The sequence below is a fragment of the Pelophylax lessonae genome, assembly GCF_965119305.1.
Source record: "Pelophylax lessonae genome assembly, chromosome: 2".
Taxonomy (NCBI): Eukaryota; Metazoa; Chordata; class Amphibia; order Anura; family Ranidae; genus Pelophylax; species Pelophylax lessonae.
This window is the reverse complement of record NC_138769.1, coordinates 693,347,815-693,374,826: the sequence shown is the minus strand read 5'-3', so window position 1 is coordinate 693,374,826 and position 27,012 is coordinate 693,347,815. Positions and strand designations below refer to the sequence as shown.

The window sequence follows — 27,012 nt, the reverse complement described above, 5'->3', positions numbered from 1 at the left end:
TTATGAAAATTTGGATTATAACTGGACTAGTCTAATTTTGTTCTTTGTTCACAATTTGGAATTTATGAAAATTAGAATTATAACTGGACTAGTCTAATTTTGTTCTTTGTTCACAATTTGGAAATGATAAAACTAGGATTATAACTGGACTAGTATAATTTGGTTCTTTGTTCACAATTTGGAATTTATGAAAATTTGGATTATAACTGGACTAGTCTAATTTTGTTTTTTGTTCACAATTTGGAACTTATGAAAATTAGAATTACCGGTATAACTGGGCTAGTCTAACTTTTTTCTTTGTTCAGATTTTGGAAATTATGAAAATCAGAATTGCAACTGAGCTAGTCTAATTTTGCTCTTTGTTCACAATTTGACAATTATGAAAATTTGGATTATAACTGGACTAGTCTAATTTTGTTCTTTCTTCACAATTTGGAAATGATAAAAATTAGGATTTTAACTGCACTAGTATAATTTTGTTCTTTGTTCACAATTTGGAAATTATGAAAATTTGGATTATAACTGGACTAGTCTAATTTTGTTCTTTGTTCACAATTTGGAAATGATAAAACTAGGATTATAACTGGACTAGTCTAATTTTGTTCTTTGTTCTTTGTTCACAATTTGGAACTTATGAAAATTAGAATTACCGATATAACTGGGCTAGTCTAACTTTTTTCTTTGTTCAGATTTTGGAAATTATGAAAATCAGAATTGCAACTGGGCTAGTCTAATTTTGTTCTTTGTTCACAATCTGGAAATTATGAAAATTAGGATTATAACTTGGCTAGTCTAATATTGTTCTTTCTTCTTTTTCTTCTTTCTTCACATTTTTTTTTTATTTTTTTGTCAGACTTGCTTACAATAGCCATTAAAACAAACCTGTGTTTTGCCCATGTTCTTTCCGGGTATAAAGAAGCATGTGAGTCCTCCTTTTCTTTTCATGCAACAGAATTCATGCTTGGCTATTGGTCCAGTGCTGTCACATGGGGAAGACAGCCTTTAGCTCCATGTAAACTTGAACTAGAGAATCTTCATTTGTATGCTCCTGGCTGAAAGCAGTGGCAGGTAGGGGAAGGAAGATTACTATGGAGAGTTGGGAAAGGTTAAATTCAGCCCTATTGATTTGCCCTGCATGGGCAAATCACAGGATCATATTAAAGTGGAAACAAATAAATGGCCACTGCCCCCACCTATAACTGGTCTTTGCAGCAAGAAGCACGTGGAAGGGCAATGCATGTCAAACAAAACCAAAGAAAATTCCTAGCTCAACTTAGCAACCAGTCTGCAAGTAGTCTGCGGTATTCAGTTGGTTGCAGACTGGTTGGTAAGTTGAGCTGGGAATTTTCTTTGGTTTTGTTTTATATTTTAAAGTGGACCTTGTCAAATGTCAACCTAATGCTGTGCTAACAAGCCTTGCTCAGATGGATAAATACAAAGCAATAGGAGAGAAAAAAAAATCTTATCTTTCCTCTAGACTTTCCCAGTCACCAAAAGCCTAGGCATCTGGTCATATGATCTGTGTTGAAGAGGAAGATCAGCCAATTGAAATTTCTATCCTTTCATTCAACATAGAAACATAAATAACGTGATTAACACTGAAGAGAACATCAGGTAATATTTTCTTCAGGAAAGCCCATTTTTTGTCAATCCTATCACAGCAGTTGTAAAATGTAGGCAATACCTGAATAGTGTTGTGGGAGCCGCCAAACCAGGGAGTTTGATTATGCAAAATGTATCAACTGGGCCTCAGGCATTTTTGTTTAGTCAATAGAAAGCACTAAGGGAGGAGAGGTGAAGGACATTAGGGGTAGAAAGCTGCTGTTTGAGCAGAAATCGAGCGACAAAACAATCACAAAACGCTCTTGTTGCACATTTTTAGGTGTTTCCATTGAAGTCTATGGGCCCAATCTGCCTCCAACCTGCCTGAAAAAAACCCAGATAGCAACAATAACTTGCCACAAATTTGAGGCAGAGTAGAATTGAAAGTCTGTTAACTTGCTATACATTTTCACTGGCGAGTTGTACACTTGCAGAGCACTTGAAGCACATGTTATAGTTGACACTTTTCCAATTTGTAGCATTTGGAAAGTCTCTAGCAAAAGCAAAGTTGTGGTGGTTCAGTCTATACCAAGAGTTCTGCAAGTCTACAGCATGAAAGTTTAACCACAGTGACCCCTGTGGTGGGATGACTATTGCACAACATAACTAAACCAGAACTTGCAGCAGACTTGCAGAATATTTGCAAAGAAATTTGATCTGAAGTCATGATATGCAGACTTGTTGCAATTGTGCAACAAACTTGTGAAGCCTGGCAAGTCTAGCAATAGCTTAGTAAGTAATTTTCAAACTTGCAGCACAATTGCTTGCTATCTGGGAAGCTCACTTTTTTAAGCGACATGCTTTTTGCTTCAGATGACACAACACTTTAGAGGTGAACAGGGGCCATTGAAATAAATGAAATTTGGCTTGTTGCGCGTTTAAGAGCTACAAGCTCTTAAGCAGAAAATCTCTCAGGTGTGAACGGGGCCTTATTAGCAAAATTCCCCGTGCTGAGGATATGTTAATATTATGCCTCTGACAACAACCAGTCAACAGTTTGCATTACTGCTAGCTTTTGAGGCTGGGTTCACACTCAATGGAGCCAGTTCACACATCTCCGTGGCCTCTGCGCCCGGCAGAAGGGTCCTGATTTGCCCCTGAAACAGTGAGCAGGGACGCACTGGACCCCCTGCTGCGAGCCGCTCCACAAATAGTGTGAATTCAGCCTAAAATGAGCTGTCACTGACAGCTTCTTTCCCCACTATGATCAGGACCAAAGTAGAGTGACTTCTGATTATTTTGGTCGTTATGACACATTGATCACATGAAAGCTAATGTGCTAGTCTGGATTCAAAGTGGTTTCATCTTGCACAGGCAAATTAGTCATAGTACTATAGTCAAGTTAACTGATGAGTATTGACAAATTTGGCTTTGTCATCTAGGCTTTATAGATCTCTGGGCTCAAAAAGGGTTTAAATTGTTTGATGACCCCACTGACCAATAGTAAGGTACGGCAGTGGCATGCTCCAAAGTCCCAACAGGTTCTCTTTAAAATAGGAGGAGGAGCAATTGTATGCTGGAAATGTATACTCCCATTTAAATAATATAAAAATATTATAAAAATAAAGGCAGTGAAAAATTTAAAGGGGAAGTATAAACTGCCAATATTGCCCCTTTCCTATACTGCCCCCTTTTGGTGACAGCACAGTCTGCCTGAATGAGCATACTCTGAGAAAAACACAGTATTGCATATACAGTGGGGAAATAATTATTTGATCCCCGACAGATTTTGTAGGTTTGCCCACTTACAAAGAAATGAAAGGTCCATAATTTTTATCATAGGTGTAACAAATGTTATAAACTGAGTTGCAGTTCAGTGAGTAAAATAATTATTTGATCACCAAACAAAACATGACTTAGTACTTGGTGGAGAAACCCTTGTTGGCAAGCACAGAGGTAAGACATTCCTTTTAGTTGCTTACCAGGTTTGCACACATCTCAGGTGGGATTTTTGTTCACTCTTCTTTACATATTTTCTCTAAATCCTTAAGGTTTCTTGGCTGACACTTGGCAACTCAAAGTTTCAGCTGCCTCCATAAATGTTCTATGGGGTTAAGGTATGGAGACTGGCTAGGCCAGTCCATTACCTTAATGTGCTTCTTCTTGAGCCATTCCTTTGTTGCCTTAGCGGTATGTTTTGGGACATTGGCATGCTTTTAGACCCATCCACCACCCATCTTCAGTGTTCTTGCTTAGGGAAGAAGGTTCTCATCCAAGATTTTACAATACATGGCCCCGTCCATTGGCCACTCAATGCGGCAAAGTCAGTCTGTACCTTTAGCAGAGACACAGCCCCAAAGCATAATATTTCCACCTCTGTGCTTGACTGTAGGAATGGTGTTCTTAGGGTCATAGTCAGCTTTTTCTTCCTCCAAACACAGCGAGTCGAGTTAATGCCAAAGAGCTCAATTTTGGTCTCATCTGACAGCACTTTTCTTCTAACCCTTCTCTGAATAATTTAGATGTTCATTGGCAAACTTCAGACGGGCCTGTATATGTGCCTTCTTGAGGAGGGGGACCATGTGGGTGCTGCAGGATTTCAATCCATGGTGTCGTATTGAGTTACCAATGGTTTGTTTGGTGACTGTGGTCCCAACAGCCTTGGTATCATTCACAAGCTCCTCCCATGTAGTTCTGGGCTGATCCACCACTTTTCTCGTGATCATCCTTACCCCATGAGGCCAAATCTTGTATGGAGCTCCAGACCGAGGTCGATTGATGGTTATCTTGTATTTCTTCCAATTGCGAATAATCGCTCCAACCGTCTCCTTCTCATCAAGCTTCTTGCTGATGGTCTTGTAGTCCATTCCAGCCTTGTGCAAGTCTACAATCTTGTCCCTAATGACACTTGACAGCTCTTTGGTCCTGCCCATGATGGTGAGGTGTGAATGGAAGAAAGAGATTGTGTGGACAGGTGTCTTTTATACACATAACGAGTTGTCGTTTGGAGCACCTTCTTAAATTGACAGGACTAATCTGTGTACCACATGAGCGCATACTATAGCCAGTCTTTGGGAGCCAAAATTATTGTTGGTTGGTAGGGGATCAAATATTTATTTTATTTACTGAACTGCAACCCAATTTTTAACATTTGTATCATGTGTTTTTTTCTGGATTTTTGGATGATATTCTGTCTGTATTTAAAATACACCTATGATAACAATTATAGACCCTTAATTTCTTTGTAAGTGGCAAACTTACAAAATTTTCTGGGGATCAAATAATTACTTTCCCCACTGTAAGTGGAAGCATGGCATGGTGGAAGCATGGCATAAAGCCAACCTCTATATATATATATATATATATATATATATATGCATTCCATTGTCTCTAACGCATACAGAACCATATGGATTTTCAGTTACAAACAGGTGATCAAATAATGCTAGGCTTTCAGCAAACAAAATGTCGTTGGAAGCACTTTATATAAAACTTTATGTGTAAAAAAGATTTTAAGGCCAGTTCACACCATAGAAACGTAGTCTGGATGCGTTCCAGATGCTTTTCTGCATGCGTGTTTTTCATCCGTTCCAGTGCGTTTTTGGTGCATTTTTGATGCAGTCCAGTGAATTTTTTTACATTAAATAAGGACATGTGTTTTCTGGTGCGTTCCAGGGTGTTTTTGATGTGTTTTACAGCATTCCACAGTACAGTCCAGTGCAGAAAAAAATGCAGCATGTTCTACTTTTTTTATGGAAGTGGAACGCACTGGAACTGCAAGCAATGGTGTGAACTATGTCATTGGAAACCATATAACTTCCTTTCCATCCATTTTTGATGCAGAAAAAAATGCACTGGACTGGATGTGGTGGGAACTGGCTCTTATACAGATAATGTAGAAATAATACAGCAGATCAGTTTAAAATATGGTCACTGATCTTAACAAAAAGTATGCCTAAATCAAGAACAGGCAGCAGGAGACCTGTCGACGTAGGACTAAGGACCAGTGCTGTGGATATAGGTTCCCACCTCAATCCGCCTTAGCTACTTAGTGGCGATCACAACATTACAAAAAGATTATAAATATATTTTGTTCTACAATATATCATCAGCCAGGTTTTGGGGTAAAAGGTAAAATAACATTTCAATAATTAAACATGAAACACACTCTAAACCATGGTGGAAACCACATACTGTATCTACTAACTCGACTGTCCCCTTTTGTGCAAAACACAACAGAATGTGTTAAAAAGGCTGGAGGTTAGAAGCATTTTTTATCCTGTCTAGTCCCCACTGATTGGACCTGTAAGTGAACTTTGGATTATTCAACCTTTCTACACTGACTGTTGTCAGCTACACGGACTGATCTTTGCATAAAAGCTTGGAAACATGTTTGTTTGAATATATGTGCTGGAGGAGTGAGATACAGGAGGGACATGTCAAAGGCCGGTCTGGCTTGGTAGTAGGCATAATCGGTGGACAGAAAACCCTTTGGATAGCGCTGGCGGTCTCCCAACAGGGGATCACACAAAGCCTTGGGAAACTCTTTTTGGATTTATTCACACAGTTTATTTACTCAGCACAACATTCTCAGCGGGGACTGTGAGTGCATTTTGCTGGAAGGCTGAGAGATGCTATACATTATACCTACGGGGGCTGCACCAAAAGTAATGCAAATGTGGACATAACTTTATTATTGACCTACATAGGTTGTTCAAATTTCTCATGTTGGTAGTTACTCTTTCTTTATAGTAATTCTTCTTCTTTTCCATTGCAGGTAAATAATTGATTCCTAGCAGAAGCAATGTGCCATCATTGAGTACTTGATGAAGGAAGGGTGCAGGCTTTCCGATATCCACGGAAGGCTGCAGACTGTTTACAGAGATGACACTGTTGACAAGAGTCACCAATGACAAGACATTGCTCCATAATGAATATGGAGTGTCATCATCCAATATGGAGTGTCATCTCCATAAACATTCTGTAGCCTCCTGTGGGTGTCGGACTGTAGCCTCCTGTGGATGTCAGACAGCATGCACCCCTTCCTTTATCAAGAACTCAATGATGCAATGTTGCTTCTGCTTGGAATACATTGTTCATCTGCAATGAAAAAGGTGAAGAGTTACTATAGAGGAAAAATGACTCTACCAACATGAGAAATTTAGGCCTGGACTGCATCTTGAAATCCATATGAAGACCCACACTGTCTGAATCAGGGTGGGACGGCAGACTGGATTGTATGGGAACCTCCCCCCCTTCCCTCTTTCCCATGCAAGCTCCCCCTCTCTCATTGTCCTCGTCTTTTTATTATGTATTGCCTTCATGTCCGGAGGGACTCCATATACTTGTTACCATATACTTGCCTCTACTAAACTTCATTGTTAGGATTGAGTTCACCTGCTGGTGGCACTGTGCTGCCCTGGGCAGATTGCTGCAGTTCCAGTGTCCACCAGCAGTTGTCTCCTAGAAGCCAGCCGGTTGTTATGATCAGTTACACCTGTTTTCAGCCGCCAGGTGGTTATTTAAGGCTGCTTCCTGTACCCCTCTGCATTGCTCCTGCTCTCTGCCCTACTAACCAGTCGTGATTCCCCCCTTCCTTGCATCCCTTTATTCCCTGTTACCCTTGTCCCTTATATTGTATATATTTGTAGATAGTCAGTTCTTAGGTTCTTTAGTTATTTTTTGACTTTTGGGTTGGTTCTTGTTTGCTGGAATTTCCTATGTTCATTGTTTGCTGTGTATACTTGTTTGTGTGTTTCACTGTAAATAAATCTCACTTTAAGGATATCTACATTGTTTGGTCTGTCTCCAATGTGTAGCTACATGTCTGGTCTCCCTAGCTGCTGCTGAATCCTGACATAATAGTGACGGTCACTAATGACCAGATCAGCTGCACTTTGGAACTAGGAGCCAGTTGCTTTTATACAATTTGTTTTCCTTTTGTCAAGATGCTTAGAGCGAAGGTTATTTGTTGTGTGCAGCTTGCAGTAGAAGATAAAAAATGTTGTCGTTCAATTTTGGCAGCATTTAAGGAACTGTTGGGAAGCATTCTGACAACACATGCACTAGCTGTTGAGGGCACATTCTCCCTTAGCAAAGTTCAGCCTTTAATTCAGGTCTGTTCTTAGCTATTGTTTCGGTTTATCTATCAGAGACATGATGTTTTCACTCCTCCATTTACTATGTTCCAGGCTGGATTTTTGGGATGGTTGCTGAAACATTGTGCAGGTTCTTTTTTCCAGCAGTATTCAGCCTATTCACAACAGGTGTTGTTAAATTGTATTGCTGCTGTGCAATCTTTAATTGAGCAATGTGAGCAAGGGAAAGACAAACTGACTTTAGTTCACCCTTTGCTACAAACTTGATCAGAGATCCTATCCACAGTACTAGATGAGTCACATAAAGTCAGATCTGCTGCAAAGATCAATAATCTCTTCCTCTGTTACCCTTAGCAACCAAAGCTGCTACTATGTGTTCTTTACCTCCTGTAGATCAATACCCTGCCACCAGTAACCACACTTCCTCTGCATGTAATCCATTGGAGGCTCCCCCTGCAATACCTTTACCCATTGCAACTTTTCAGGCTTCTTCCTTTACTTCTGCTACTCTTCCCTCTATTCTCCCCAGTACTGTTACTACTTTTCCATCAGCAGTACACTCTGGTCAGCACAATGCAAATACTTGCAGGACTCCAGTATCTAAGCCCAAAAAGAAACAAACCTTTTCTCCTGCTCTTACAACTCTTCCACTATCCATGCTGCCGACTGCCGACAGTGTCCAGTCCTCCTCCATGCTGCCGACTGCCGATGATGTTCAGTCCTCCTCCATGCTGCCGACTGCCGACAGTGTCCAGTCCTCCTCCATGCTGCTGACTGTGTCCAGTCCTCCTCCATCCTACCGACTGCCGACTGTGTCCAGTCCTCCTCAATGCTGTCGACCGCCAACGGTGTCCAGTCCTCCTCCATGCTGCCGACTGTGTCCAGTCCTCCTCCATCCTACCGACTGCTGACTGTGTCCAGTCCTCCTCAATGCTGTCGACCGCCAACGGTGTCCATTCCTCCTCCATGCTGTTGACAATGTCTAGTCCTCCTGCATGCTGCCGATGATGTCCAGTCCTCCTCCATGCTGCCGATGGTGTCCAGCCTTCCTCCATGCTATCGACTGCCGTGGGTGACCTGCCGTCTGTTGCCAGGCCTGTAGCTGGTGACCTGCAGCCTGATGCCCAGCTGGATTATATATTAATTCACTACGTGCTGTTAAGCCGGACTCTGTTGATTGGGTTAAGCTCCCGTCTGCTGATGTGTCTAAGGCTTCTAATGTTCCAGTATTATGTGGCCTAAATGGGTTGTCTGTGTGGCTTAAGATCCCTACTGTTGTTAATCCTACGTTCTTTTTACAGCCAGCTGATCCTGTTATGCCTAGGCCAGGAGGTCCAGATATCCACTCTGAACATGAGAACTGCATCTCCTGTTACAGCCCCAGTAGTAGAGGCCCTATGGGAAAGGGCAGTGTTCCATATGAACATTGTCTTGACTCAGGGATCATCTTTGTGATCCCTGGCACATTTTAGGACTCGAGTGGGGTAACCTATGCCCTGGGTAGACCTGAGTGGCAGGTAAAATACAGAGCAGTCTCTAAAAACAGAGGGAGAGAAGATCCAGTTGTGATGGGACTTTCTGGCATCAGGATACCTGCATGGACCAGGGACTTTGGCATTAGGCATTCAGGTATCTTTCACAATTTTAAGATTGGGACACAGGCTGCTTTTAAAAATGGTAAGCCTTTGGTGTTGCGCCTCCATAAGGATCTAACCAGCAGGAAACCCAGCCAGTTTTTGGACCCCGGCGGCAGGGTTCCCAGCCAACCTTCAGACCTTGGCAGTGGGGTGCCCAGTAAGCTTACAGACCCCAATGGTGGGGCCCTATGGAGCGTCCGGAGGTACCTCCTTAAGGGGGGGAATCTGTTAGGATTGAGTTCACCTGCTGGTGGCACTGTGCTGCCCTGGGCTGATTGCTGCAGTTCCAGTGTCCACCGGCAGGTGTCTCCCAGAAGCCAGCACGCTATTATGATCAGTTACACCTGTGGTCAGCTGCCAGGCGGCTATTTAAGGCCGTTCCTCCCTTTCCCCAGTGCGTCACTATTTTGTATGCTGCCTTGTTCCTGTGATCCTTATACATAGCCATTTCTATCCTGTAGCCCTCTGCCTTGCTCCTGCTCTCTGCCCTACTACCCAGTCATGATTCCCCCCTTTCTTGCATCCCTGTATTCCCTGATTCCCTTGTCCCTTATATTGTATATATTCGTAGATAGTCAGTTCTTGGGTTCTTTAGTTATTTTTGTCTTTTGGGTTGGTTCTTGTTTTCTGGAGTTTCCTATGTTCATTGTTTGCTGTGTATACTTGTTTGTGTGTTTCACTGTAAATAAATCTCACTGTAAGGATATCTACATTGTTTGGTCTCAGTTTCCATGTGTAGCTACATGTCTGGTCTCCCTAGCTGCTGTTGAATCCTGACATTGTTATGCTTATCACACTGTTTTGCACACAATGTGTTGCGATTTGTAAAATATTCAAAAACCCAATAAAATCTTTGTAAAACTTTAGAAATTTTAATGACCTATGTAGGTTTTTAAAAAAATGTTAGGCCCACTTTTTTGCATTACTTTTAGTACAGCCGTTGTAAAAAAACATGTGAATTGTGACTTCTAAGTCCCCCAAAATAATCCGATTTCTTGGGTATATAATATAACCTATACAAGCAACAAAAGAAAATAAATAAAATAAAAGTGTACTGTTATTAGAACAGGCAAATAAAGAAAACACCCTCCACCTATGTGGCTATGCCACTTCTTAATAGATAAATGAACCCATATATTGGAATATTGATCTCTGTATTTCCTTACGTGAGGGAATATGATGCGATCGATGGTATGACATTAGGTTCACATCCATGGCTGTCTTACACTGTTTAGGATAAAAAGATGACCTAACAGAATATACATTTGCATACAAACTTGAATCAATGCATTCCTCACGGCTCTAATAAAGCCCAAGTTCCCCAGACAGAGAATATGCAGTTTATTATCCTTAGATCGAAAATCAATGACTGGGTACATATTTCTTGATGGGTGATGTTATCTATAATATACACTTTCCATGGCGGGTTTTCATTTATCAAAAAATCAACTTAGCACCATTGATTAGCAAAATGCAAGTGCAGTAGGCATCCAAGCCTTTTATTACAGCATTCCAAGATTATGTGAGAATTTCTATTTCACTAGGATGTCTGTTTATCCTAAACAGTGGAAGACTACTATGGATGTGGACTAAAAGTAGTAATAATCCCAAAATCAAACATATATTATATTGTGAAATACAACTTTAAAAATGTCTGCTTTGATTGCTTATAAAGTGTTACCTGGAGTTTGGCCTCAATTTGTTAGTGTATTTAAATCTTCTAGTATGTTGCAGGAAAAACACAAAGCCGATCAATATTCCACTTATTTACCATTATCTGGATTAGTTGAACAATTAGGTAGTGGAAGAGCCACAAAAGTAACAGAGGTTTTTATTGTCAATTTTATTATTCCGTTCTATCTATTATGTCTGTTCTATCAAATTATACTCTTATAACACATTTTCTTTGTTTTTATGCAAGTTGTAGCAGCCCTAGATTGTATTTATTTTGTTTTTCTTTCTTTTATTGTTTGCATATATTATAACTGAGTATGCAAAGTACAAGGGCAGTTATTGGTGCCGTTTCACTACTTAAAAAGGTTCAGTGGTCTGCAACATAAAGGGTAGCTCCACTTTTACTACAGAAGCCATATTGCAATTAAGGCCTCATGTACACAGGGTAGTTGAGTTGAAACCTCTTCTGAATGCTGGAAACTGACAATTGACTGATAACCGACAGCGAAAAACGTCTGTTTTACAGCTTTAACATACAGAGTTTATGTGAGATTAGCAGCAGTTATGAGCGTTTGAGGTTAGAAGCATTTTTTTAAAGAAAACCTCAGGATACCCTCACTAATATCCACAATGCATGAAAAACAAGTAAATTATTACCTATTTCAGCCATTCTGTGAGAGAAGAGAAAGCAGTGTGCTTTGACTATGGATTCTCTCTGTCTCTCCCTCTGTTTCTCTCTATTTCTCTCTCTCTGTCTCTTTCTCTCTTTGTCCCTCTTTCTCCCTCTCTCACTGTCTCTCTCTCACTGTCTCTCTGTCTGTGCCTCCCCCTCTCTCTCTGTCGCTCTCTCTCTCTGTTTCTGTCTCTCTCTGTTTATGTCTCTATCTGTCTGTCTCTCTGCCTGTCTCTCTCTCTCTGTCCCTCTGTCTGTGCCTTCCTCTCTCTCTCTGTCTCTCTCTCTCTCTCTCTCTCTGTGTCTCTCTCTCTCTCTCTCTGTCTCTCTCTCTGTCGCTCTGTGTCTCTCTGTTTCTCTGTGCCTTTCTCGGTCTCTCTCTCTCTCTGTTTCTGTCTCTCTCTGTTTATGTCTCTGTCTGTCTGTCTCTCTGCCTGTCTCTCTCTGTCTTTCTCTTTGAAGGAAGGGGTTACCATATTACTGCCTTCCCTGTGTAAGTGTGCATGGGCTGGGGTCCAGCCTTCCTCCAGTGTTGTATAAAAAGGGACGAGGTCCACATCCCAGGGGAGCCAGGACTAAAGAGAAGACTGCATCTGCAAGAGTCCGCTGGGACCTGTGGTCTGGTACTAAACACTGACTCATTGGGACATCCCAAGGACATGGAATTCTCTGCACAAGTCTTCCCGGGAATGAACTATTTAATTTATTACTTCACCTGTTCAGGTAAGCTGGGGTAGCCTCAGTTAGGTGCAGCTAGGTTGAGAACGTCTATGCATGTTAACATGTTCTGCTGATTTCTCAGTAAAGTTGTTCAACTGCACTAAGCCTGGTCTGAAGTTATTCAAAAGGGGTGCATGTTGGATCTTGGCATTTTCCTAAGAGCCTGGGTCTGTAATTGCACTATGGGGTATGTGTAACACCACTACAAGGGGTTAACTCACAAGGCTAAGAAGAAGAGGTAGTTATCATGGGTAACCATAAGAAAAACAGCTACAGCAACCAATCATTTGGTATGCTACCTGGTTAGGTGACAGGTCCTTCGGTAGCAGGGGGTGGGTGCCCTGACTTCCTCTCAGGCTGTCCGTCTCCTCTGGTCACCAGGAGCAGACTAGCGTCACAGAGATCTAAGGCCTGATCACTAGGTAAGGGAAGGAAAAGGTTAATGAGTACGCACGAGGCACAGACTCTATTCTGTTACTGGGAGTGAGATAACAGGAGTACAGGTGGAGTGAGCAAGGGAGGGGGGGGGGGGGCGTAATCCCTACTAGCTGTCAAATTGGTGAATTGAGGGGGGGTTGGGGAGGGCTGGTTACATGTTGCACTCTGAAAGTTGGTGTAACATGTTAGGAAAGTTGAACTGATCCTTTGACTCTTCACATGAAGCCTCCGACTAGTCCCGGGCATTGGTGAGCAAGTCTTTGTGCGAGGTGTCACCCCACGTGCACAAGGGCAGTAGACCCTGCCCACATACTCTTTTAAAATAGTGAAAATAAGTGAACCTTTTGGACAGGATATGGAAACTGAAGTATTTACATTTGCTTAACAAGAGGTAAATGAGTTTAAAACAAGCCCTTAGTGACCTCTGTAGCTGCAGGCACTGGGGAAATTCATTCTCAAAGTTCTTAGATCTAAAGTGCCAAAGTTGCTCAAGTCTATTCAACGTACCTTGCTCTCTCCTCCATGCACTGACTCAACAGCTCCCCCTTCCTAGTAGTGACTCAGCAATTCAGCTTCCCCTGCCCACCCCTAGCAGTGAGTCAAACCCCTGCATACAGATATACTGTATATCTTATAGATCAATGAGGGTCAATCCATGTTCTAAGAAGCAAATAGTAAATGTGTCTATTAAACCTAACTCCATCACATGCCATCATGGTGACACCAAAATCATGAAAGTATACAGAAGTAGAAACGTCTTGGTACGTAGACTCTCAGCAATGGAAAAAACATATAAGTACAATGTTTGTTTTTCTGATACTCCTGCTTTACAGCATTATGTCTTCCACTCATATTGGTCATGAATATATGCAGCTCTCTCACGGACAGGATAAGCAATGATAGATCTGGCTAGATTTGCATTTACATGGCCACCCTGTTGGGATCCACCATCATTTTCCTAAACGGGCCGATGCAAGAATGCGGTATACTGAAGATGAAATGTTCCTTTGATTTCTCTTCATACGGTTGTTGTGGTATAGTTGGGCACATCCTATTCTCATTTATTCAGCGGAGTTTTTAAACCCTTGACCAACGCGCTTCTTGTGGTATTGGTAACTTCAACTTTCAGTGTTAATTGAGCTCCATGTACTGAATCAAACAGCAGGGAAAAGAAAGCATTGTGTAAATAAATCCAAGGGCCTATACACATTGATGAATAGAGGAGGCACTGGGTCTTCATTTCTCATGTCTATGGGGTAATTTTTAATGGGGCCAAAACACAGCATGAAGGTAAAATGCCTCAACACATATTATCTACATGTCACTGTTCATGTCCAGGTGACTTCTAGGTTTGCAGGCATTGATGCGTAAGTACTACTTATGTCTGATGGCTCCCTGAGCAGATGCAACAATTCATGAGAGGTATAGATAGGATAGTGGCAAATTTGAAACCACAAACACTGGTAACACTACACCTATATACAATAATGTGTATGACCCTATAAGCAAAATCACTGCAATATATATATATAGGGAAAGAATGTCTACACAGAACAATGTATAATTAATATTGAAATACGGAAGAATTTAAAAAAAAAAAAAAAGGTTCCGGTATCATATTATACCATTGATATCACTAAGCCTTGAGTGTTTTCATGATATCAGATCACCAAAGACCACCTATAAGGAAATGATCCAAAGGTTATATCTAAATATAAGATATGTAGTTTAACAAGTCAAAATAACGCTTTGGTTACACCAAAAAGTACAAATAGGTGCAATCCATGGAGCATAGAGAATGTTATTTAAATTGTTTACCTTAATGTTTCTCCAGAAGACCCCCTTCTTTTCCATAAGTTGACCAGGCTACTGGAGCGGCTGGCAGCTGAAGAAGACTTTCCATCACCCACATGCATGCGTACCACAGTGGAAGTGGTGAACGCACTTCGGACATTCCTCTCTGGTTTGGCCAGGATGATGTAAACCTTTGGCACAAACATGCAACCCAGTGCTACCGTGGCACTTAAGCTCACCGAGAAGCACATAGTGATAATTTTGTAGTTACTTCCAAAATAGATTGGCACAAAAGCCAGCCAAATGATGCAGGTGGTATACATAGTGAAAGCAATGTACTTTGCTTCGTTAAAATTGGCCGGCACATTTCTAGTTTTGAATGCATAGAAGGTACAACTCAGGATCAACAGCCCATTGTAACCGAGTGGAGTGACTACACCCAGATTGTTGGTATTGCAAATCAGGTAGACCTCTCGAATGCTGGGATAGTCATACACAACATCAGGGGGCTGCATGATGAATAACGCAACGATGATGCCTAACTGGATGCAGATTAAGATAAACGCAATAACCAATTGGGCACAGGCACTCATAAACCTTGGCTTCTTGGTGCAAATTTTCTTTTTGCTTCCAGCCAGAATCCGTGCTATACGGTTTGTTTTGGTGACAAGAGCTGAATAACTCATTGCCGGAGAAAGGCCAATCCCGATTCTTTGCAGGTAGCAGTAGATCCGTTGTGGTTTTGCAATGAGGCAGAAGGTGCAGAGGTAGCCTAGACAGATGCCTGCTAGGATGATATAGCAGAGCTCCCTGCTAGACGACTTCACTACAGGAGTATCTCGGTATAAGATGAATATTGCTGTGACAAACATCGTCGCCATTAAGCCCAGGCATGCAAAAACGACAGCAGCGATTGGCTCTGGGTCACTCCACCTAAGGAATTCCACTGGGATATGTTCACACCCTAAAAGAACATAAACAGAAAAAAACAATGAGTCTCAGAACCTTTATCAAAACACATCAGAAACCCACCATGAAATGGACATGCTGTTTAAATAAATAAATATTTTAAAAGCATTAAGCATCTTAAAGCCTAAGTGCAGCCAAAATAGAAAACACAGCCTTTACATGACTGACCAGTAAGAATACAGCTCCTTACATTGGTCATCAGTCAGAAGAATCCTCCTTAAATCGGTGGCCATTTGGCAAAATGCTACTTACATTGGTTATCAGTGGGAAGAATGATCCTTACATTAATGGTCATTGGGAAGAATGATTCTTACATTGGTGGACAGCAGGAAGAATACTCCTTACAAGGCTGATCAGTAGGAATAAAGCTCCTTACATTGGTAATCAGTGGGAAAAATGCTCCTTACCATGGTGGTCATTGGGCAGAATGTGCCTAACATTGGTAATCAGTGAAATGAATGCTATTTACATTCGTGGTATCTGGGAAAAATATGCCCTTACATTGGTGATCAGTGGAATGAATAGTCAATTAGCTAAAAATATAATTGGTGTCAGTAGGAACATATCTGAGAGATAGAAACTGCTCCTGCTCCTTCTCCAGGCACCCGTAGTGGGGGGAGGAATCCTGGGGTGTCACAGAACCCTAGTTGAGAAGGGCTGTTCTGGAGGAACCCTAGGGTTCTATGGAGCCCTGTTTGGTAAGGCTGCCTTAGACCCTTGGAGGTGCGTTCCAAAGTACATGATAATGTCTTGGTGGAAGGACAGCTAGACTTACACCCAGTATCTACCGTGAGGCAAACAAACCATTTGCCTTGGGCGACTTTTTTCAGGGGAGTGGAACAGCCCCCAGGCAGAAAGGCAGAGACTGCTCTTTAACCACTTCCTGTCCTTTTGGTGGTTGTACCAGGATGATGCCTCCAGTATAATTTTTTAGAGCTGGCGGTCAGTTCTTTTGTAATAACAATCGGAGCGGCTTACTAGCCCCCCTCCCGCCTCCTTTCATGGCTCTCCCGGGCTCTTCTGTCCCACTGGGAGACCCGAGCGACCAGCCGAGTCATCCACCAGCTGGCTGGACAGTCAAGCACAGCTGGGATCAGCTTTGATTGGCTGTTCTAAACAGTAAACCGGAAGCGATGACACGACATCACTTTCGGTTTACTCAAAAACCATCAGTGACAGTTTTTAAAAATCTAAAGCATTTAGAAAAACACAGATCTTAGTGTTTTGAATGGTTTTAATGACAGAGGAGGGATTTGGGGTCTTATAGACCTCAGATCTCTCCATAAAGAGTACCTGTTACATGCCTACTGCTGTCGCAAGGATGTTAACATTTCTTATGACAGCAATAAAAGCGATAAAAAATATATATATATATATATATATATTAAAGCAACAGTTTAAAAATAAAAAATATAATTAATTATGAAGGAAAAATAGCGATCATCCCACACATGTGAGGTATCACGTCTAAGTCAGATCATGGACGGTAATTCTGTATATGGCACATAGATGATTAATGTCTCAGGGTCTGATGAGGAAGCCACAGCTGTTCATTGTGAATGACCGCAGCTTCCCCTTCACACCCTGAGACAAGAATGGTATACCGTGGCTGGGGTGGGACCAATTTAGTTGGGGGGGCACCCAAATTTAGTCTTGCCTAGGGCACCACAAAACCTAAATACACCACTGCCTTCACCTAGACTTATAGTAGTAAAACTCCTGTTTTAAATTTGATACTGAAGTTGTACCTGAAATATTTCTTTAATTTTTTATAATTTCTATTATAACTCATTTATTATAAATAATCCTTCAACACAACCATTTTCCCACAACAGCTTGTTGACCTTCAGTGTTAATACAGTCCATGTCTTGCCATGCAGTAGTAAAATATTGTCTCCTAGTAACAACACAATATGATCTGTGTGTGAGCTCTCTTTCGTCAAACTGAGTTTTTTTTCTGATCAGAAATGACTCTCTCGAGAAAGCCCTATCACCTAGAGCGACGTCAGATCATTAGGAGATAGAAGTAGACAGAAAGCACACATTTCTTAATGTGACAGGCTAATATAGCGTAAGCTTTAGGTCAGCTGCTCCTCAGTCTAGGATTTTTATGGTATGATTATTTTAGTTATTAGTACATGAACAGTTCAAATAATTTTTTATACAATTCAGCCTAAGAAGCAGTCCACGGCAATGATTGGTGGTTTTATGTACATAAAAGCACAAATACAACAGGTCACAACTGTGACCTGGACACCAAGGTATGAAACACTTCAAGCCACCAGTTGTGACCCTCGGTAACTATATATATATGCAAATTAATCCTCTGATTATTGCCAATTAGTTCTGTAGATTGCTTTATTTTGTATGCATTTAACATCCTGGTTGAGGATGAGGAAATGTTGAATGCTGTGGCAGGTGGATATTGCCTAGATGTCCCTACTTGCAGCAATAGCTCTAATGCAAAAATCAGGCTGTCTAATTCCATGCACTCTTGAGTTGGGGTAAGCTAAATGATTTTGGTGAATCAGATTTAGCTGCTTAAGCATAACTCCCGATGTCACTGACTGCTTAAAGAAGTTCAGCTTTTTGTTTTTTCCAAGAATCATACGATGCTGCATCTGTCCCTCGCTGGCTCTAAGACTGAGAACCGAGCGATTAAAGACCGCAGATCGCTCGGTTCCTACAGCTTTGTGAGCATAGAACTGGTGACTGTCAGTCATCAGCTCTCTGCTCTGCCCCCCCTCCCGCTCACTGGAGTGCTGGGCTGAGGAGGAGGCAGGAGCGGCTGGCTCAGGGTCTCAGCAGCTCGCTGAGAGGCTCAGCCAGGTGCAGGTCAAGGGTTGTGGGTGGATTCTGACTATTTTGCTATTCACCGCTATCTGCTGAAATCGGGTCACAGGAGTGCAAAACGAACTGCACTCCTGTGATCTACAGGAGAACTTCTCCTTTTTGAAAAATCATTAAGATGGTGTGTGTGTATTTAAGGTAGTTTAGTTATTTTTTATTTAGTATTCTTTGTATTTGTGTTTTTCCCCTTTTTCTTGCATTTGATTGTTACTTGTGTACAGATACCTTCTTTTTTTATTTTTTATTTTCTTATTTAATCAGAAAGGTTCACTATTACAATGAACAGTCAAAAAGGATGCAAAAATAAGTCCTCAGCTGACATACCATAGATGGAGTATCATACAGTTAGAATACAGGCTTATATTCTGTGTATCAAGTGATTACGTGACTGTGACAACACGCGTTGGGTGGAGTCGGGTGACACTGGGTTGTCAAGGAGTGATGCAGGAACCACAGCCCCGCTGTCTTTACTATAATGATTGAGTTTTTTTATTTACAGGTAAGTGCAATATTTTTTAATAAACAATCATTTTTTAATCGTACTACACCATGAGGGTATCCTGTGTTGAATGAGCTTGTGTGCAAAGATTTACCCATGGATTTAAAGGGCCATGAACCTAAAACTTGGTGAGTGTATAGCCACAGGAAGCAGTAGAGGGAACAAGGAGCATTGGAGAGGAGCCTGGTTGTGTACCCCATTGGGGGAAAGCGAGGTCTGACCTGGTATAAACAGGTGGTTTTTGGAGGTGAGCACATATGTGAATGGATGTGGGAGTCACTGTGCATGGAATAAGTAGGATTGGTATATAAGGGTGGACTGTTGTATATGAACTATAATTCATTGGTGTGGAAGAATTATTAGCCATTGTACTGAAAGAAGATTTATAAAGTTTGTTTGATTCATGTTTTATGTTGACACTTATGCACATAGATACTATAATGATTTAATATCACAGAGGTTTGGAGATTACATGTGTTTATTATAATAGCACAGTTATTGGTAGCGCACTAAGTTTGCATTTATTTGTTTTCACTTTATGTTTGAAAAGTAGGAGAGGATCATCAATTTTCAAAAAAACATTTTTGTTACGTGTACAAATCTTACATGGTTAAATAAGATGCGCAGCAGTAGGCCTCTGGTGAAACCCCCCATTTTTTTCAGAATATTATAACAGAGAGTATACCCCTTCTGCGATGAGGATGGGGGATGCAGAAATCAGAGTTAGTGAGGGTCGAGAGAGGAAAAAGAGGGAGAGGGCTCCACCAAGACACAAAAAAAAGAACAATTTCTTATCTGGTCTTCAGTATTGTCTCTGAGGGCTGCAGTAAGGTCAATCATAGTCTGAAAGTCATTTACCCTGCTAAACCATTGCCCAAGAGTTGGGGGGGGGGGGGGTCAATTTAGTCAAAATTCAGGCTTTGGCTGCATTTAGGAGATAGAGTAGCAGGGATTTTTTCTATTTCTTTCAGGAAAACAAGCGTTAGGTGGAGAAGGAAGACAGCAAGGTTATCTGGCAGGACAAGGCCTGAAACTTGTTTAATGATCCCGGAAACCTGTTGCCAAAAAGGTAGTATGGGGCACTCCCAAAAGATATGGAGGAGGGAGCCAGGATGAGTGCCGCAATGCCAACAATTAGGACTCTGTTGGGGGAAAATTTTTGCAAGTGTCAGCGGGGTCCTGTACCATTGGGTGACAATCTTATAGGACATCGCCCGATATTTGTTACAGTTAGATGCTTTATGCACAAAAAAATAAAGTTCTGTCTTTTTGATGTTCAGTGAAGGAACACTGCAAATCACGTTCCCATGTGGTAAGAAATTTTGGATGGCCACTGGAGACTGCACTTGTAAGGAATGCTGCAAAGGTTCTTCCTCGCAGCACAGTTCCTCGAAAGGTGTTAAGTTCCTAATGAAATTGTGTGCCTTTGGCAGAGAATGCAAAAATTGTGAAAGTTGACTTTGGCGCTAAGTGTCCAAAGACCGCAGAGAGAGCTTTTCCACTATTGTGTAGCTATAAACTGTGATGCATGCACTACCCTGTTTGCAATTCAGATATGAATCACTGGATCACATTGGCCCGAAAAGAACTCTGGGTGTGCTATGATGCGTGTCATGGATGAGGGGTAACTTTTGATGTCTTGCAAGGAAAATAACCGGTTAGGGTCACATAGTGTCGAGCCTATTAGAGGATGTGTAGTCAGTGATCTAGGTATCTGTTGCCTGGCCCATAGAAGTACAAAAAAGAGGGACAGGGAGCAGACTTGTTTAAGTAGGACCCATAATTTGTAGTCTTTGTGTCTGCACCAGTCGATTACCCTGGTCATATGTACCGCAGTCAGAGATGTATAGTAACTAAGTAGAACTACTTCACTACTGTACTTAAGTACCGAAAGGCGGTATCTGTACTTTCCTAGAGTAGAATTTTTTTCTCCTACTTCCACTTTTACTTCACTACATTTTTTCAATGATTTCAATACTTCTACTCCGATATTTTTTTTTTGTGCTGCATCGTTACTCGTTACAATTATAAAAATTACCACTGCCAGAACAGTAGATGGCAGGTTTCATGAAGCTCAAAACATGTGTATTATCAGCGCATACGAAAATAAAAGCTACTGTATGTATAAATAAAAGCTGCATTTGAAATAATAAAAAACAATATGATGTTCAAACTTTTGACTTCTTTCTTTAATAACTACATAACACAGTACTTGTACTTGTACTTTCAGTACTTAAGTAGAATTTTTTTTCAAAACTACTGGTACTTTTACTTTCAGTACTTGAGTAGCAAATTTTTTTAAAAAAACTACTTGCAATACTTAAGTACAAAAAATGTTGAATACTTTAGTACTTCTACTCAAGTCACTTTTTGATTGAGCACTTCCACTTCTACTCAAGTCACTTTTTGATCGAGCACTTGTACTTTTACTCAAGTATGGGTTTCGAGTACTTTATACAACTCTGACCGCAGTATAGTTAAAGGCTGAGTCAGGTAACCCTACTCCACTCTTTACTTTCACAATAGTCAGAAGAACGTCTCTGCCTATCTGGGAAGCTAGAAAAATGTAATAAAGGCGGACCGCAGTGATCTGAAGAAGGCATGTGTAACATTGGTATTTGGAGGAGGCAAAGCAGTCTTGGCATTATGTTTATTTTTAAGATATTGCATTTGCCAAACCAAGAGAATGCATTGTTGGTCCAGGAGCTTAAGTCTTTTGTTAAAGAATGAGCAAGTGGGAGATAACCAAATTTAAAAATCAACAAAGGATCTGCAGGTATATGAGTGGCAAGGTATTTGATAGAATGGGACGCCCAGCAAATGGGAAACTAGGCCGAAGGGTTCTTACGGTGCTATCCTCTAGAGAAGTGTGCAAAAATTCAGAGTTTTGTAAATTCACCTTACTTTTTTTTTTTTTTTTTTTACTTTTTCCCCCCACTGTTTCCAATGCAAAATAATTAGGCTATCGAGGGACGCATTTTTGGAACTAAAATAGTACTAAGACAGTTGAAAGGAGCTTCTTTATCTCTTGAGAGCCCATTGCCCCCTTAAAAAAAAGACCTAAAGTCCAACTTTGCCCTATTGACTTCAATGTATTTTGCAATATTTTGTCAAAATTTGGGAAAATTAAAAAAATATTGTTCAACTCTACTAATAACATTTAGAAGGCATCTTATCCAACATAAGTGTACGTCTAACCCTTACAGGCCTGGAATTTTATTTGTGTGGAAACAATGACAATGAGGACATAATAACCTCATACATTTGAGGTGGGGGGTCATCATATGGCTGGATTTCTTATGCTGCCCATTTAAAATAGTAGATTTCTTTCCATGCATGGTATGTATCAATATCACCAAATAAAAACGAATTATATTGGATTTATTGGACAGGGATGTGTCTAAATTGTGCAATTAGGGATATTTTGGGACAGTCATGCGTATTCCACCGACACTATAGAATATTAACTGTTACCCCTTCTGTTAGCCTATATTCTAAATCAGTGGTCTCCAAACTGCAGCCATGGGGGCTGGATGTGGCCCTTTGCTCGCCTTTATCTGGCCCTTGAGGCATTATTGCTGCCACTGACACCAACAATGGGGCATAATTTCTGTCACTGACACAACGATGGGGCACTATTCTTTCCACTGACACCAATGATGGGCATAATTCCTTCCACTGACAACAAAAATGGGGCACTTTTCCTCCCAACGACAAACAACTATTTCTCCCCTAATACCAAAGATTGGCCATTGTTTACTCCCACTTTACACAGTCTGGCCCCCCTAAAGTCTGAAGGACAGTAAACTGGCCCAACCTTTAGAAAGTTTGGAGACCCCTGTTCTAGATCGACAGTGGATCTGGCACTGCTACTACTACTACTACTAGTATGATCATGAGACACATGCATTGCCAATGAAAATCTAGAAATGTCATTTGTGCCTAAGCAGTACCCCCAAAATATTTATTTGGGCTGTTAGGCTAAATTTAGTTTTTGGCTTTATGGCAGGCAGTGGAGCAGCAATCGATTGTTTTTGTCTGGTTAGGGTTTCCTGCTTTTGGAAGACGTTTCCAAAATATAGGGCAGGAAGAGTCAGCCCCCGTTCACATAGAGGCGACCTGTGAGGCGACCTGGTCGCCTCACAGGTCGCCGCAGGTTGCCTTCCATAGGGAAGCTGCGGACCCGTTCTAATAGGAGCGACACAAGTCGCTCCGACTTAGAAAAAGGGTCCGGAGCTTCTTTGGGGCGACCAGGAGGCGACCGCCATAGACTTCAATGTTATGAAGTCCGTGGCGGCCGCTCCGAGGTCGCGGCGCGCTGCTCGCACCGCGATCTCGGAGGTCGCCACCCGAAGTCGGATCGCCCCTATGTGAACGGGGGCTTAATGTAAACAAGACAGAGTTCCGTTCAGACAGGGGGGGAAGGGGGGATGGATTTTTGTGTGATTTTGATGGACTAAAATCCATCTCTTTCCCTAGCAAAAGCAGCATACATAGTAAACACAAACACTGGCTAGGCACAGATTTAACCCTGATGTTAACCCTTCCCAGCCAGTGCCATTAGTACATTGACAGTGCATATTTTTAGCACTGCTTACTCTATTTGAAAAGAAAGCTCTATTTGTGGGAAAAAAAGGACATACATTTTATTTGGGTACAGCGTCGCATGACTTAAAATAAGGTACTTCCGTTTTGCAAAAAGTGGCCTGTTCATGAACACATAATACATATAGAAAAAACATAACATCACAATATAAAATCAGGCAGGATAAAAAAATAGCCTCAACCAAACCGCATGTGTCTATTCCTGGAGGACCTCAAATGTTAAGGTCCCCCAATGGTAAACACTGCGGATAGGATTGCACAGAAATTTGGAAAATGGTCCAAGCTCAACATGTTTCGCAGCATAGCGCTTCATCAGGAGCTCCTCAGACCATTCTACATAAAATGAACACATGTGGTACGTATAATACATAGTGCACATTGTCAACATAGAAGGTATTAATAAATTATCCATACAGTAAGGCTGGCAATACCTGATACAATTTTCTTACAATTTTCTGTACAATTTTCTTGAAATTGACCTTCAACTATGTAGTACAAGGGCCTGCCTAATTGGATACAAGTGAAAGTGTTGTTTAGCCTTGACCTCATATTATGTGGCTTGTGGTAAATCTAACAGAAAATTGTACAACAAAAATTGAACACGTATGGCCAGGCTTTTTCGTACAATCAATAATTAAAATTTGTGATTTTACTAGTAGTGCCTATAAAGTTCATGTTGTTCTAGTTTCCATTTAACCACTTAAGCCCCGGAAGATTTTACCCCCTTCCTGACCAGGGCCTATTTTGCGATTCGGCACTGCGTGACTTTAACGGACAATTGCGCGGTCGTGCGACGCTGTACCCAAACGAATTTGACGTCCTTTTTTTTCCACAAACAGAGCTTTCTATTGGTGGTATTTGATCACCTGTGCGATTTTTTGATCATGCGCTATAAACAAAAAAATAGCGTCAATTTTGCAAAATTAACAATATTTTTCACATTTTTTTATATGAAATTCCCCCCCCAAAAAAATGTAAAAATCAAAATTTTTTAACATTTTCGGCCAATTTGTTTTATGCTACATATGTTTGGTAAAAAAAAAAAATCGCAAAAAGCGTATTTTGATTGATTTGTGCAAAAGTTATCGTGTTTACTAACAAGCGGAAAGATTTTTGTCATTTTTTTTAACGCGTAATGGCGACAATCTGCGATTTTTTTTGCGGTACTGCGACATTGCGGCGGACAGATCGGACCCTTGACTGACATTTTTGACACTTTTGGGGTTACCAATGACATTACTACAGTAATCAGTGTTATACATATGCACTGTTACTGTAAAATGACACTGCCAGTGAAGGGGTTAACTTTTTTGAGAGGGAGGGGTTATGTGTGTCCCTAGGGGCGTGATTCTAACTGTGATTGGCTGTGGCTTGAGGTGTAGGAACAGTGATCAACGGTCCTACATAGTAGAACCGTATGATCTCCATTCTTACACAGGGGAGAATGACAGGCGGCTTGTTTACATCAGCCGCCTGCCTCTCTCCCTCTGCACCGACGATCGCCGAGTGACCGGCGGACATCGGGTCCGCCGGTCACACGCGCGGGGGGGGGGTCCGTGACCGCTCGGGAGCGCGCCTCCGGCGGCGCGCGCTCGCTCCCTAGACCCTCACAGGCTAGCGACGTAGTACTACGTCGCTTTGCTTGTGAGGGGCTGACCGCCGCAGTAAATAGTCGTGCGGCGGTCGGCAAGTGGTTAACCTTAATTATGGGATGTGGCACAGACTACCATGACATATGCACTCGTGGTACCACCCCAGGGTAGTGTACGGTTCTCCTTTTTTTTAATTCTTATTTACTGGACAGAAATAAATCTTGTGACATTGCAGAAGCTTATCGAATCAAAACCACAGCGAATGTGCGCCGTAATGAAAGCCAACAAAATATTAGAGTGTGTGACCTTTTTTTTTTTTTTGGTGGCGACTTTTTTTTTTTGGGCCAGGCAGTGTATTATTATAGACTAATCATTTTTATTTTTTTTTTTTGTCTGGATTTCTGCTTTAAGATTGTTATAGCACACGCACACACACACACACACACACCTCATTACATTACTGTAACAATATCAGCCTGTGCTCAACAACGGTTTGACACCCAACCATCCATCACTGATTTCAGGAAATTTCACGCCTTTCAGTATATATTAGCTGCTCTCAGACTCAAAATAAAAATCTCAGGAAAGACTAGAAATCCAGCTGTATATTTTCTCCCACGCAAGTCTATTTTATTATAAGCCGCACACACAGCACTCCTGATTTATTCGCCAGCACTGGCCTGGTTATTGATTCAATATTAATTTTAGCTCGGCACTCTCCGTTGTGTGCAATTATTTGTGGGTTTTCTCCACACCACAATGTTCTAGATTTAAAAGATCTGTTAAATTCTTCTTTACAAAAGACAAATCAATGCTGCAATTTATGTGCTAAAGACTGTTTCTTTTTTTTAGGGGAATATACAATGCAAGGCTCTATCATTCTCTAATAAAGGGGGCCAGCACAATGTAAAACAATTGTAATTAGACTGTACACACATATATACTGTATATATATATACCGTATTTTCCGGCGTATAAGACGACTGGGCGTATAAGACGATCCCCCTAATTTTCAAGTTAAAACATAGGTTTTGGGCTATACTCGCTGTAGCAAGGCAACACCAATGAAAATAATCAGATTTCTCATAGATCTCCAAGGTACCCTAGTACTGTAATACATGTAATCTCTCATAATATCTCCAAGGTACCCTAAGTATTACCAGTAGATGTAATCTTAAGACGCTGGCTGTGCGGGAATCCTGTACCGGTATACCGTATGTACCGTAGCTTCGTCTACATACAGTATACTGCGCTGAGCCAATCACAGTGAGCAATGTATTCTATTATTGAATGCAAAGCCTGCTCGGATTGGCAGAGTCAGAGAGGCGGGCTGATGTTACTCCGCCAATCCGAGCTGGCTTTGCATTCAATAGTAGAATACATCGGTCTCCCTGATTGGCTCAGTGTGGTACACTGTATGTAGCCGAAGCTACGGTACATACGGTATACCGGTACAGGATTCCCACACAGCCAGCGTCTTGAGAGATTACATCTACCGGAAATACTTATACTTAGGTTACCTTGGAGATATTATACTCGGCGTATAAGACGACCCCCCATTTTTGGGGGATTATTTTGAGGTTCAAAAGTAGTCTTATACGCCAGAAAATACATTAGTTATGAGAAAAGCCTTTCTGAATTACCTTTTGAAATAAATGCAATCTGATGTAGCACCCTCCTAGTCAGGTGCTAGATAGAAGATATACTGTAGTTTGGCATTTTCTGCTTAACAGGAAAGCAGCAGGAAAACCATAATTGCTTAATCTGCTTATCAGAGGAGCTTGATCTTTAGTTAGGTCTGCTCAGTGTGCATTCATCTGGTCTGAGGGAGTGTCCCCACTGCGTCCAATAGGGAGGCCTGTTGGACAGTGGAGGAAACCTGGCCAATGATACACAGGCTTTTGTAACCATCCCATTGGGT

The 27,012-nt window shown here is 41.4% G+C and overlaps 1 protein-coding gene across 6 annotated transcripts in view; it reads right to left on the bottom strand.

Annotated features, from left to right (window-relative positions):
- The window catches only part of GRM5 (glutamate metabotropic receptor 5), a 557,322-nt gene that overhangs the window by 28,408 nt on the left and 501,902 nt on the right, over positions 1-27,012 (bottom strand). For all 6 annotated transcript variants that reach the window (XM_082245896.1, XM_082245895.1, XM_082245894.1 and 3 more), the window contains exon 8: positions 14,601-15,540. In XM_082245896.1, the coding sequence (XP_082102022.1) occupies positions 14,601-15,540 (940 nt within the window). The remainder of the gene's footprint in view (positions 1-14,600; positions 15,541-27,012) is intronic.